Raw genomic sequence first — 12,428 nt, forward strand, 5'->3', positions numbered from 1 at the left:
TATTAAAATTTTATTTAAAAGTAATCCAGAGATTAGAGTATTTTCGAATTTTTTTTTTAATCAATACAGGAAAAAAGTAATTTTGGACACAGTGTGGGCTTTTTCTGAATTTCCCCAGTGACTCAGTAAGCACCAGCATGAGGTGGTTCTGTCTCTGATCTGTCCTGAGTGTCAGTGTTTGTGTCCATTGACCCTTGTGTAGGGCAGGGAGGGCGCAGGTGTCTCTTTCACATTTCACCCTCTACATCAATGAGAGCATCGGAATTTCCCCGGGGCTGCACAGGCTGAGGCACTCTGCTTACCCTTGGTGCTTCTTGCTGCCTGGGAAGGGTGAACCCACTGATACAGGACGTTTCCATGCCTGTGGGATGCATGTGTGAGCTTGTCACTGGTGGCTGGATGGGAACTGTAAACGTTTATCTTGGAGAAGCATTTCCGGAGGTTTTCCCAGTGCCAGGGCTGTGCCCAGGCTCTCCTGCCCACAGGTCTCAGCTGGCGGCTGCTGCATCTGGGACAGATTTGGGTTTTGGAGTACAGGGAACTGCAGCTGGAAATGCCATGCTGAGCTGAGGAGCTACGCAATGCCCAGCATCAAAGCCACCCTGCCCAGTTCTACTGGTAACTCATTTCCTGGCAGCTCTCTGGACGTTTCTGCTGGTCCTTTCAGATGATGTTCTTGAAGAACTGTCATGTGGACCTCTGTGACCAGGACCTGCATGATCCTCACACCAACCCATCCTCCAGCCCTTTGCCATACTGACCAGCTCGTCTGTGCAAGAGTTTTAGAAAATGGGTTGCCTCTGCTTAGTCTTTGAGTTAGTTTGAGTCATCTCTTCCAGGAAAATCCTGTGTAACCAGCTGTGGCTGTTATGAAGTGTTGCTCCATAAATACCAGCTGCTCCTAGCAGGCAGTCCAGCCCAAGTGTCTTGTACCAGGACTCTTGTTACACTTCTGTTAATGTTAGATACTCAATGTTTTAGAAAGTGTTACATTTTGCCACTTTATCAGAAAGTAATGCTTGATTTTTCATAAAGGCCAGTATTTTCCTCATGGAAAAATTCCCAAGGCAGGGGATGGTGTAGAGCTGTGCCTGTGGTCGAAGGTATCCTGGTGTCTAACCTGGAGTGAGTTTGGATATGTGGTGTGATCCCTACTGCACATCCCTTCTGAGTCCTCATCCTCCGAATGGCCTGAATGTGAGTTCTGCTTTGTTGTGCTTTCCAAGTTTCCTTCCAAAAACTGGAACAGCAGAACTTCCCAGAGAGCCACGAAGCTGCTCCTTTAGCTGGAGCCAACCAGCCTTGGTCTCATGCGGACAGTGCCATAGGAGCAGGAAGGGGCTGGGGGATCTGAGCCACACATTGGAACAGGGCTTGGTTAAAAATGTCACTACGTCGTGGGGCTGTCCGGAGCCCTGTCCCCTGGAATGCCCTGCCCTGGCCAGCGGGGAGGTGCTGCCCATGAGGCTGCTCCCTGTGGAAGAGGCCCCGGAGCCAGGCGCAGGAGGCACACGGATGTGAAGTGCATGCTGAGTGTGTGATTTCCAGCGTTCAGTGCCCACATTGTTGGATAAGAGGATTAGAAAACACCACATAAAGTGGCCTTGCAGGGGGCTGCTTTGTACCTGCTCCGGGCCTTGTCTGGCAAACCCCGATTTCACAGCAGAGCCCATTCAGAGCCCATGCCGAGATTGTTCACGTGCATTGGCCTTTTTACGAGCCAAGGGGTCACAGTTTCACATTCACTTAATTCCCAAAGCACTGATATTTTTTCTTTTGGGATGGGGGCTGGTGGGGACATGGGGGCTTTTTGAGTCTGAACTCAGTTTGCATTTAAAGCTGGAGATCTGGGGTGGACTGGGAAAGGGTTGGGTTCACTTTCTCTACTTTTCAATGTGTTGAAGAGCTCAGGTGTGATTTCCCAGTCTTTAACTCTCCCAAGTTTCAAGATTGCAGGTGGAAACCATTTGTCTGGAGTTTACAGACATGAATCCAGGCTTGGCAGGTCCACTTGCAGAGGTGTAATGAAAAACTCAAGTTCAGGGAAAACATCTTTGGATCTTACTGGTCAAAGAGGGGATTTCCCAGATGAGATCCCAGGTCCATGCTGCTGTTGGAATGTGCTCATTCCTCCTGTCCCCATCCTGATGTGGAGTGGCTGAGTTGGACACTGAGGACATTGCTTGAACTTCTTCATTTTGTCTTCTCAAAAAATGGTATTTTGAGGAATGGGTTTGGCTCTCCCCAGTTCTGCATGCAAAAACTTTAGGAAAAGGCCAAAAACCAGGATGCTTTTTGGGATGGTAGGGAATTAATTTAAACGAAAAAAAATTAGTTGGTGAATGAATGCTAGTTTCAGAACTCTGACTAAAGGTTTTTAACATGGGGAATCTGTGAATGTTGCTTGTACCCACAACCTCCCGTGGCTGATGGGGTTTTTGTCCCCACGCTCTGTCCACAGGGACACGTGTGACAATCGCATGACCTGCTCCACCAGCTCTGCCTCCAGCCTCGACACCAGTGCCCACTTCCAGGAGAACAATGGGCAAACGCAGAGCACCAGATGGGATGAACAGCAGAAGGTATTTGCCCTCGAGCAGGTGTGTGGAGTCTTCAGAGTAGACCTGGGACAAATGAGATCCCTTCGCCTTTTCTTCAGGTATTGGATCCTTGTGTGAGCTGTGTGAATTGTGGGAATTGTATGAACTGTGTGTGAGCTGTGTGTGAGTTGTGTGTGAGCTGTGTGTGAACTGTTTAAATTGTGTGAATTGTGTGAATTGTATGAATTGTGTGCGAGCTGTGTGTGAGCTGTGCATGCTCCCTGTCAGGGCTCTGGGCGGAGGTGATTTCTGCAGTCCTACCTGGAAGCCTTTCCAGAACAATTGTTTCCAGGAAAGTGAGTGTCAGCCTTCCCAAGGAGAGCCTGTGAATTACAGTTACAGAGCCGAAAGGATTTTATTTTTAGTAAAGGTTGCTCTTAGCTGTCATACCATAAATGCTTCAAATAACCTGGGGATATGAAAAACATCTTTATCTATGGTACCTTTTCCTTTGCCTGCCCCTCACCAGGCTCCTCTAGAGTCTTGCTGCACTCAGCTTTTTCAGTTATCTTTCAAATTATTACAAAATTTATTTCAAATTATTGCAAAAAACATTTTTACTCCCTGCTTCTTTGGACAAAGCTGTGTGAGCAAGTCTGCACATCCCTAGGAGCTGACTTTGTGTACTGCCTTAATGTTTTTGGGGCAGACTTCCTGTGGTTTTTTCTCCAGGGAAGACAAATTTTAATTCCTTCATGTGAAGGAAGGGTAAAAATAGTGCTGTTACCAGGCACAAGTGGAGAAAATTGTCACTATGACCATGTCATACAATCATAAAGTGTCTCAATTGGAAGTGACCCGTGAGGATCAGTGAGTCCGAGAGATGTAAAGCTGTCTTTGTGCCCTGTTTTAAGGGGCAGCTTGGTGTTGCACTTTGTGGCTTGGTGTGCACTGTCTGTCCCTGAGGGTCCCTGTCCCTGCTGGTCCCTCCTTGTGCCGGGTGGCCCCCACAGGTTGTTCTCCGTTGTTCCCACAGTGATGAGGCGTGTACCTGTGGGCAGCTGGTGGTGGCCAGCAGGGAGAGCCAGTACAAGATCTTCCATTTTCACCACGGTGGCCTGGATAAACTGTCCGAGGTGTTCCAGCAATGGAAGTACTGCACAGAGACACATCTCAAGGACCAGGTACCCGAGCGAGGCTCTTGGGGCCAGGTGTTTCACACTTGGGTTGGTGTGTTGGAGAAATGAGGCTTTGAGTTCATGTCACCAGGTCAGGCAGGAAGCTGCCAGGTGCTGGGTGTTTAGGATGGAAATGCAAGCCGGACTCAAGGTCTCTCTTGGACTTGTCTGTCTCCATCCATTCCTGTTTTACCTGTGGAATATGGGGGAAGATCATTCAGAAGACTTACTTAGGTAGTGATTTTGCTAGACCTGACAGGTCAGCACTGTCCTTTAGGCACAGAAGGTGTCTGGAAATCTGCAGAGATAGGTTGGAAATTGTGTCAGAGTCTTTCATCCATCTTGTGACGCATAACATTCCGTTTGGAGAATGTTTTGACAAGGCATTCTGCCATATTTTGTTCAATCTACATACAAATGTGATAAGAGCTCTTTAATTATCTGTTTAAGATATTGTATGTGCTTATTAGAAACAGTGATTTTTAAATTTCTATCCTTCCCACAGAGCCCCCCGCTGCTTTTCTTATTACGGTCGCATGGGCTCACTTTTTGCATTGAGCAACCTTTGATTTTTAAATTAAATGTCAGCTGCAGCCTTGCACTGGGATCCTGAGTGCCCTCAGAGAGCCTGGCAGCGCAGGTTCCCTGCTCTCCTAACAGCAATCCCTTTGTATATGGCCAATCATATGTAATTTATTGCAGGCATTCCTGGCAGGGGCAAGTTTTGCTGTAAGCAGCATTAATTCAGTTTCAGGTCAGGGATAAGATTGGAGAAGGAATGGAAACTAATTTCTTTTTTTTTTAAGATGAAGCTGTTTCATAGTGGATTTTAATTATTCTAATCACTCTTGTTATTGTAATGGTTGGAATTTAAAAAAAAACCAACAAACCAACAAAGCCTCCCCAAGTGCAGGTCCTCAGTGCTTAATCCTACATGAACCATGCAGAGGTTTCCCTGCTCTGGGTTTCACACTGTGCTGCTCTCCCTGGCTCCTGCTGCAGTTGTGGTTTGTTGTGCCCCGTTCAGCAGCTTGCAGATGAGAAAACCTGCATGCAGTTCTCCATCCGCCGCCCCAAGCTGCCCTCCTCGGAGACCCACCCCGAGGAGAACTCCTACCGGCGCCTGGACGTGTCTGCCTGGCTGCACCACCTCAATGAGGCCGGCCAGGTGGAGGAGGAGTACAAGCTGAGGAAGGTGAGGGGCTCTCCTCTGTTCTCTCCTGTGCCGAGTCCCCAGGGGGAGCTGCAGGAGTTTGTGTTCCTGCCGGGGGCAAAGCTGGGCTTTTGGGAGGATGGAGACCGTGAGTGAAGCCTTGGCTGGAGAGCTTGCTGTGGGACTGATTCCACCTGGACATGTTCCTGTGTCACCTGCTCTAGGTGATCCTGCCTTGACAGGGAGAGAGGGAGGGAGGTTGGACTGGATATCTCCAGAGGTGCCTTCCAACCCTAAAAATGCTGTGATTCTGTGGTGGTGGAGCATTTCTCTGATCAAGGCGCTGTCCCACTTCCTCTGCTGCCTTTTGGAATCCATGAACCAAAGTGCCCAGTGCCTGCTGTGTTTGCAGAATGTGTGACCAAGTCACAGAGAACACTGGAGATTGCTGAAAGAACTGAGATGGTTGAAATAGTTGAGATTGTATGAACGGAGATTGTATGAACCGAGATTGTATAAACTGAGATTGCTGCATGAAATAACAGGTCTGAGGGGAGCACTGGCCCGAGCCCTGAGAGAGAAGTTTGCAGTGCAGTGCAGAGTCTCCAGGATTTGGGATTAAGCCGTGACATGAGAACGACACGTTAATCATAGAGCCTCTCCGGGGGTGGTTATTGACATTGAAATGAGCCTGATTTGTGTCTGGTCTGGGAATAGAGGGCCAGCACTTTCCCTCTAAACATGTGCAAATTGCAGGAGCTTGAATCAAGGCGTCACTTGTCAGGAAAGAACTGCAGAGGCACCAAAGCACAGCAGCGGGCAGTTGCTTGTTGCTGTTTTTGGGAATGCTAAAACTGTACCAGCCATAACTTTTGCTCGATCTTCCAGGCCATTTTCTTTGGTGGGATTGATATTTCCATCCGTGGGGAGGTGTGGCCCTTTCTGCTGCACTACTACAGCTACGAGTCCACCTCTGAAGAGAGGGAGGCACTGAGGCTGCAGAAGAGGAAAGAATACTTTGAGATCCAGGAGAAAAGGTAACAGACCATCATCATCCTCCCCTGCTCATTTTCCTTGGGCCAGACGTCACAGTCTCTGCATCCTTTGAATCAGGGAGAGGCTGGACTAGTGGAGTGAGAGGGATGGTGAAGGAAGCATGTTGGGCACTGCTGATCTCCTGAGGCTCTGGAGCCAATGCCATAGAGCTCAGACATTTCCTTACCTGGGCTCTGGAAACAGCCTTGTCAGTACCACAAAGGGAAACCTCACAGGCAAGGCTTGGGTTAGAACACTGAAGGTGAAATTGGGATCTTATATCTCTTTATAAATAAAATGTACATAAAAATAAGGGATGAGAAGGGGTATGTAATTCCAGAAGGCTGTTAATGGAAGAATTGTATGTTGTTAAATGGAGGTGGGTACATTGAAGCTGGAGGGGCACAGTACTATTAATAAGCAGGAGATAATCAAACCAGAGTGGTGCATTCTGGTGTGCTGAGTTCCAAGGAGCAGTGGAGAACAGAGTCTGATGCTTCTTAAGTGTTTATTGCAGCAAACACATTGTGTCATCCCTTTTATAACCCAGGAGGCTCCTTCCAATAATCCCTTGGGACAAACAATCCTCTGTACCGGACAGACCTGCTGGTCTATTTTTCACGTGCTCAGGAAACTCAGTACAGGAATAGTTTTTCTCTGCAAACTTAGACTGAAATGAGGCTTTTTGTTCATTGTGGCACTCACATTCCTCTCTTGGCACCCCTCTGCTGTTGCTGTGTGGTTTCCAGGCTGTCCATGACTCCAGATGAGCAGAAGGATTTCTGGCGCCAGGTGCAGTTCACGGTGGACAAGGATGTCGTGAGGACTGACCGCAGCAACCAGTTCTTCCGTGGGGAGGACAACCCAAATGTGGAGACCATGAGGTAAAGTGTCTGATTCCAGTCTCCTAAAAACCATGTCCTGCTCACTGTAGAGACAAGTTGATCAGCGCCCAGCCCAGGCTGCCTGAGAATGCTGCACAGCACCCACTGTGCATCTGGAACCACAGGATGCAACAGCAAGGCCTTCCCCAGTGCAACCACTGCTGCTGTAGTTCCCTTCTCAATCCTGTAACCCTGCTCCCACCCCTGAGCTTCCCTGCACACACAGGCACAGCAAAGGTGCTGTGGTAGGGCTGTGGGCAGGTACTTGCGTCTGTGGTTCTCCTGATGGGGTAGAGGACAAGCAAACCAGAGTCTGTTCCATGAGAGTGTGGCTTGTAAAGGTGTGACCTCAAAAGAGTTGGGTTTTACCAACAGCATCACTTGGAGCTTTATGGATGTGTTGGGCATCATCTCCCCTTTCCCATGGGCCTTTCATTTCTGTCCTCTTAATCTTTTTAAATTCTCATTTTCTGTTTATATTTTGCTGTCTGCAAATGCCAAACATTTTCCTGAAGTTTATGCCACGGGACTGGTGTTTGCAGCTGGGTTTCCCTGTCTGTGTTATAGCACCTCACATGAGGCCCTGTGTCTTTGTCCCTGAGATGATGCTGTCACCTGCCCTCACCTGTCCCACCTGTGTGTTTCTGTCTCTGCTCCAGGAGGATCTTGCTGAACTATGCAGTATTTAACCCAACCATTGGATACTCCCAGGGCATGTCCGACCTGGTTGCCCCACTCCTGGCAGAGGTCCTGGATGAGTCGGATACTTTTTGGTGCTTTGTTGGATTGATGCAGAACACCATCTTCATCAGCTCCCCCCGTGATGAAGACATGGAGAAGCAGCTGGTGAGGCTGAGTGCCGGGCTCCCTTTAGCCCTGCATGGCTTCTACTGTCCCCAGTTCCTGGGCTGGGGTTAGTCCAGCATGCCAAATCACACTCCAAAGCCACTGCATCCTTGGGGTGATCCTTGGGGTTGTCATGTGCAGGGACGGGAGCTGGACTTTGATGATTCTTGTGGGTCAATTCCAACTCAAGGTATTCTAGGATTCTATGGTTCCATGGAAATACCTGGTGGGTAGAATTGACCCTGGACGACTGAGGCATGCAAAGGCAGTTACACCCATCCTCGCTGTGAAATGGCAGCTGAGAGAGAGGAGCTCTCCAGCTCTGTTTCCCCGGGGTGCTAAGGAGTGCCCGAGGCAGGGCTGAGGCCAGGGCGTGTTTTGCAGCTGTACCTGCGGGAGCTGCTGCGGCTGATGCACCCGCGCTTCCACCAGCACCTGAGTGCCCTGGGAGAGGATGGGCTGCAGATGCTCTTCTGCCACCGCTGGATCCTGCTCTGCTTCAAGCGCGAGTTCCCCGAGGCCGAGGCGCTGCGCATGTGGGAGGCCTGCTGGGCTCACTACCAGGTGAGGCAGCTGCCATGTCCTGCCTGAGTCCTCCTCGTCCCTCGGCACTGAGGATTTCCAGAAAGACTCTTAGAAGCAAAGTAGCCAAAATAAGTCGGGTCTGTGACTATGGCAGAGGTTTATCTGTGTCTGGAAGAGGAGGATGGAGCCCTGCTTGCCTCTCCCCTTTAGGGATTCTGGGCTTCACAAGGAGGTGTTTCAGAAAATGTCGAACACCCACTTCTGAAGTTCAGGCTTCTCTTACACAGCTGGCGAATGCCTTCCCAAAAATCTGCACTGGGGTGCAAACACTGGTGCAGACCTTGCTGCTGTGCTGTGAAGGAAAGAGGCTTTGGCTCAGTGTGGTTCAGAAGTCACAAGTAACTCATGTTTTCACTGCTGGGCAGAACTGGAGGGAGCAAAATCTCTCACCAAGGACCCACTTGTGGAGGGTGGGAGGTGAAGCCAGAGCTCTGCCTCCACCTGCTGTACAGCAGCCCCTGTGTTCCTGTTGCAGACAGACTATTTCCACCTCTTCATCTGCGTGGCCATCGTGGTGATTTATGGGGACGACGTCATCGAGCAGCAGCTGGCCACTGACCAGATGCTGCTGCATTTCAGCAACCTGGCCATGCACATGAACGGGGAGCTCGTACTCAGGAAGGTAAATGCCCAGGTGCCCACATGAGAGAAGGTCCAGAGACAAGTCAGAGTATTCAGAAAACCAGGGACTGCTGCTTCAGCTTTGCACCTCCTGAATCCCTGTGGCTGCCTGGGTGGAATGCTGCTATTTTCCTGGAAACAAGCTTTGCAGCAGGAGGAGGTGGTTGTTGAGTGCTTGGGAGGTGACGGTGTGGTTGGGATAACCCTTGTTTGGATAATCCGCTCAGGGAAATGGAGGCAGAGCTGCTGGTGCCTTTCAGCTGGCAGCGACTGGGGCCATGGGACGAGCTGTGGTGTGTGGCAGCCCCTGTGACCTGCCACTGTCCCTAGTGCCTGGGGTAACCCTCAGGTGTTGGCAGGACATGCCTTTGCTGAAGCCCAGGCAGCCAAACAGGAGGATTGGGTGGGAGGCCACCTCAGCTCTCCGTGTTGGTCCCCTGGTGAGCGGTGACCGTTTTCCCTCTCTCTCCCTCTAGGCCAGGAGTCTGCTCTATCAGTTCCACCTGCTGCCCCGCATCCCCTGCAGCCTGCATGACCTCTGCAAGCTGTGTGGGACAGGCATGTGGGACAGTGGCTTCATCCCTGCTGTGGAGTGCTCTGGCCACCACCTGGAGTCTGAGAGCTGCCCGTATGGGGGGCTTGTGGAAGTGTCTTCTCCTAAACCAGGATGTGAAAGCAAAAAGGGCCTGAAAACACGGGATGTCTTTGCCTTCCGAAAATAGCTGGGAGGAACAGGGTGCGACGACGGAAGGGAAGGGCAGGAAGGATGTGCATAGGAAAAAAATGTTGAAGAAAAAAATGGAGGAATAGCTTGTCAAGACTCTGAGAAGAGTGAAAGGTGTGGAATGGAAGGGGAATTGAATTGCTCTATAGGGGAAGTTCCATTGCATGGGTGATGGAACCTGAGAGAAAGGCATCGACCCAGGAATTGTGTTTGGTTTTGATTTTGTTAGAAACAAGCTTTTCTAGGTTTTAACAAGGACTTTTTATTCTGCCTCTGGGACTGGACTGGTTAGCAACCAGAACTTTCTTACTTGCTGGTGAGAAAGGAGAACACTGCAGGGAGCCAAGGCTGCCCAGAAGTGTTGGTGGCAGGTGGCAGGAGCAGAGCCAAGGCCACTGTCCCCTCACCCAGAGCACAGCGCGCGCTCTCTGCTTCAACCAAAACGTGCAGCTTCGTGGCTTCTTTTTAAAGCCATAAAAGCCATTTTAATTATAATCTGCCAAAAATAAAACTGCAGACCGATGGGATTGCAGGGAAGGTGTCTGCTTTGTCAGCAAGGAAGGACCGGTGACCTCGAAGTCGTGTCTCTGGCCTTTTCTGGTTTTATAGGATCTGCTGGCTGGCAGGATTTTTTTTCCATTTTTATAGAAAACGGACTGCCCTTGGAAATACCAGGTCAGGGTATTTCACAGACACTGCCCAAAGTTTCCTTCTTCATGAGATATTGGGAAGGAATTCTTCCCTGGGAGATAGGTGAGGTCCTGGCACAGGGTGCTCAGAGAAGCTGCCCCTGGATCCCTGGTGGTGTCCAAAGCCCAGCTGGACAGGGCTTGGAGCAACCTGGGACAGGGAAAGGGGTCCCTGGCCATGGCAGGGTGTGGAATGGGATGAGCTTTAAGGTCCCTTCCAACCCAAACCATTCTGTGATTCTCTGACATTACAGCAAAGCTGTTTCTTTATGCTGACAACTGCAGACTTTAATACTTTAGTCTGTTGTTTCCAGTATGTTTCCCACTGTGTTTCCTTTGGCTCTCCTCAATTACTGAATATTTACTGTCCTTGCCTGTCACTGCCACAGCCTGTGGCACATACACTCCGTGTGGGTTTCAGGCTCTTCAGTCAGTGCCAGGGTGTTTCAGTTTCCCTGTTCCACATCCCAAAGTGAAAATGAAACTTGCCTTGTTGCAGTCGTTTTTGCTGAGGTGTCTGATAAAGGTTTCCCTCAGGGTGTTTTTGAAAGGACAGTGTTTCTCCCCATGCCTGCTATAAATTTTGCCAGCCAGAAGTGGAGCTGGGGCCTTGAGCCCTGTTGCCAAAGGCCCCAATTCTTACCAAATTCCACAGCCTCCAAAGGCGTGTCCTGAGCCAGCGTTTGTGCCAAACAGAGCCAGGGGAGCAGTTTCTTTGTAGGGCTGGAAAAGGAGCCAAGGTGGAAGCGTGCTGTGCCTCCCTGCATCCCTCTGCAGCCTTCCCTGGCTGTCCTGCTCCCTCTCACTCCCTCCACGCTGCTTCCACACAACTGTCCTGGGCAGGCTCACTCCCCAGCCCTGCCTCTCAGGAATTGTTTGTGCCCTCAGCAGCACGTGTGGAGCCACCGTGTCCTCAGGCAGAGCTGGGTGGGTTCCTGCACCTGACAAGCACATTCTCTCAAAATCCTTCTGCAAAGCCTTACCCACAGCCTGTCCTGGAGCCCGTTCCTGCTGGGAGGTGAGGCTGGAGCTTGGATGCTCCGTGTGAATCAGCACAAGCCAGGAGCACGCGAGGTTCCTGAATGGAAAAAGCCTTGACCAGCTGAAGGCAACATGCCGAGGGCTGGCTGTTGAGTGGCAGGATAGTTCAGCCCCTGATTTGTGTGCCTTTAATCCAGAGGATGGAAACCTTCCCCTGGATGAGAGCAGTGGGGAAACCCACTCAGAATGGCACAGCTCTGAATCGGCCCGGCTGCGGCGGCACCGAGGCTGCAGGTGTGAGCTGGGGTTTGGCAAGGGACCCCTCGTGTGAGGGCTGGGGCTGCTTTGCTCCAGGGCAGGGAGTTTGTGGAGATCTATGATGTTTCAGTGATAATAAAAGTTTGTGTGAGGCTTTTGTGTGTCCATTGCTGTGCAGTCTGGGGACAGCAGAGGCCATGCCCCAGCTTTTGCAGCCACTCAGAGACGTGCTGGGGCTGCATCACTGTCCCCTGGCTCTGCTCCTGGGGACCTGTGGCAGCACTCGATGGCCCCATCCAGATGGAAACTCAAAGTGGCAGTGGCTGAATTCACGTCAGAAAAAAGCACAGAGCAGAAAATGGCAGAAGCATCTTCCTGCAGAGCGACTTGGTGGCAGGGGGACAAGTGCCAGCTCTCCAGGGGGACAGTAGGAGCCAGCCTGGTGCTGGGGCAGCCGGAGCCTCCTGGGAGCACTGTGAGGTGTGGGCAGCCCTGCCAGGCCTGGAGGACTGAGCACAGGGGCAGCCCCTCCTGGGCTCACAGGGTGCTGGGCACCAGGGAACAGCCCCTCCTGGGTTCCTGGGTTCCTGGGCACAGGGGAACAGCCCCTCCTCTCCTCCCTGCTGCCTGCCGTGGGCTGGGAGGCACCAGCAAACCCCTCCCAGAAGAGCCTGAGCTGGTTTTGCTGCAGCACTCGTTCCCAGCCAGTAAAAGACAATAGGAAGAGATGAAGTAGATAATTTGGAGCGTTATTTTTCCACTATTAAAATGTCATTCAGCAATGTGGAAATCACTCCGGATTCGTTTAGTTAAAGACTCTGCACTGCAGCTTTCCAGCATGTGGAAGAAGCTGGGTCCTGTTCCAAGCAGGGCTCAGCTCTGGGTGTGCAGCCCTGGGATCAGTTGCCACCCTTGGCCACTCCGCCGTGCCTGG

General features: G+C 51.0%; 1 protein-coding gene across 5 annotated transcripts in view; it reads left to right on the forward strand.

Annotated features, from left to right (window-relative positions):
* Positions 1-11,649, forward strand: part of TBC1D16 (TBC1 domain family member 16) — a 31,100-nt gene extending 19,451 nt beyond the window's left edge. For 2 of the 5 annotated variants that reach the window (XM_066200447.1, XM_066200449.1), the window contains 9 exons: positions 2,462-2,659; positions 3,577-3,724; positions 4,746-4,913; positions 5,760-5,908; positions 6,656-6,790; positions 7,450-7,636; positions 8,021-8,200; positions 8,697-8,843; positions 9,319-11,649. In XM_066200447.1, the coding sequence (XP_066056544.1) occupies positions 2,462-2,659; positions 3,577-3,724; positions 4,746-4,913; positions 5,760-5,908; positions 6,656-6,790; positions 7,450-7,636; positions 8,021-8,200; positions 8,697-8,843; positions 9,319-9,564 (1,558 nt within the window). In that variant the 3' untranslated portion in view covers positions 9,565-11,649. The remainder of the gene's footprint in view (positions 1-2,461; positions 2,660-3,576; positions 3,725-4,745; positions 4,914-5,759; positions 5,909-6,655; positions 6,791-7,449; positions 7,637-8,020; positions 8,201-8,696; positions 8,844-9,318) is intronic. The other 3 variants (XM_066200448.1, XM_066200450.1, XM_066200451.1) reach the window with 3 other exon arrangements.
* Positions 11,650-12,428: the final 779 nt, after the last annotated feature.

The sequence above is a fragment of the Chamaea fasciata genome, unplaced genomic scaffold (assembly GCF_029207755.1).
Source record: "Chamaea fasciata isolate MVZ Bird 193981 ecotype frontalis unplaced genomic scaffold, bChaFas1.0.hap1 SCAF_19, whole genome shotgun sequence".
NCBI lineage: Eukaryota > Metazoa > Chordata > Aves > Passeriformes > Sylviidae > Chamaea > Chamaea fasciata.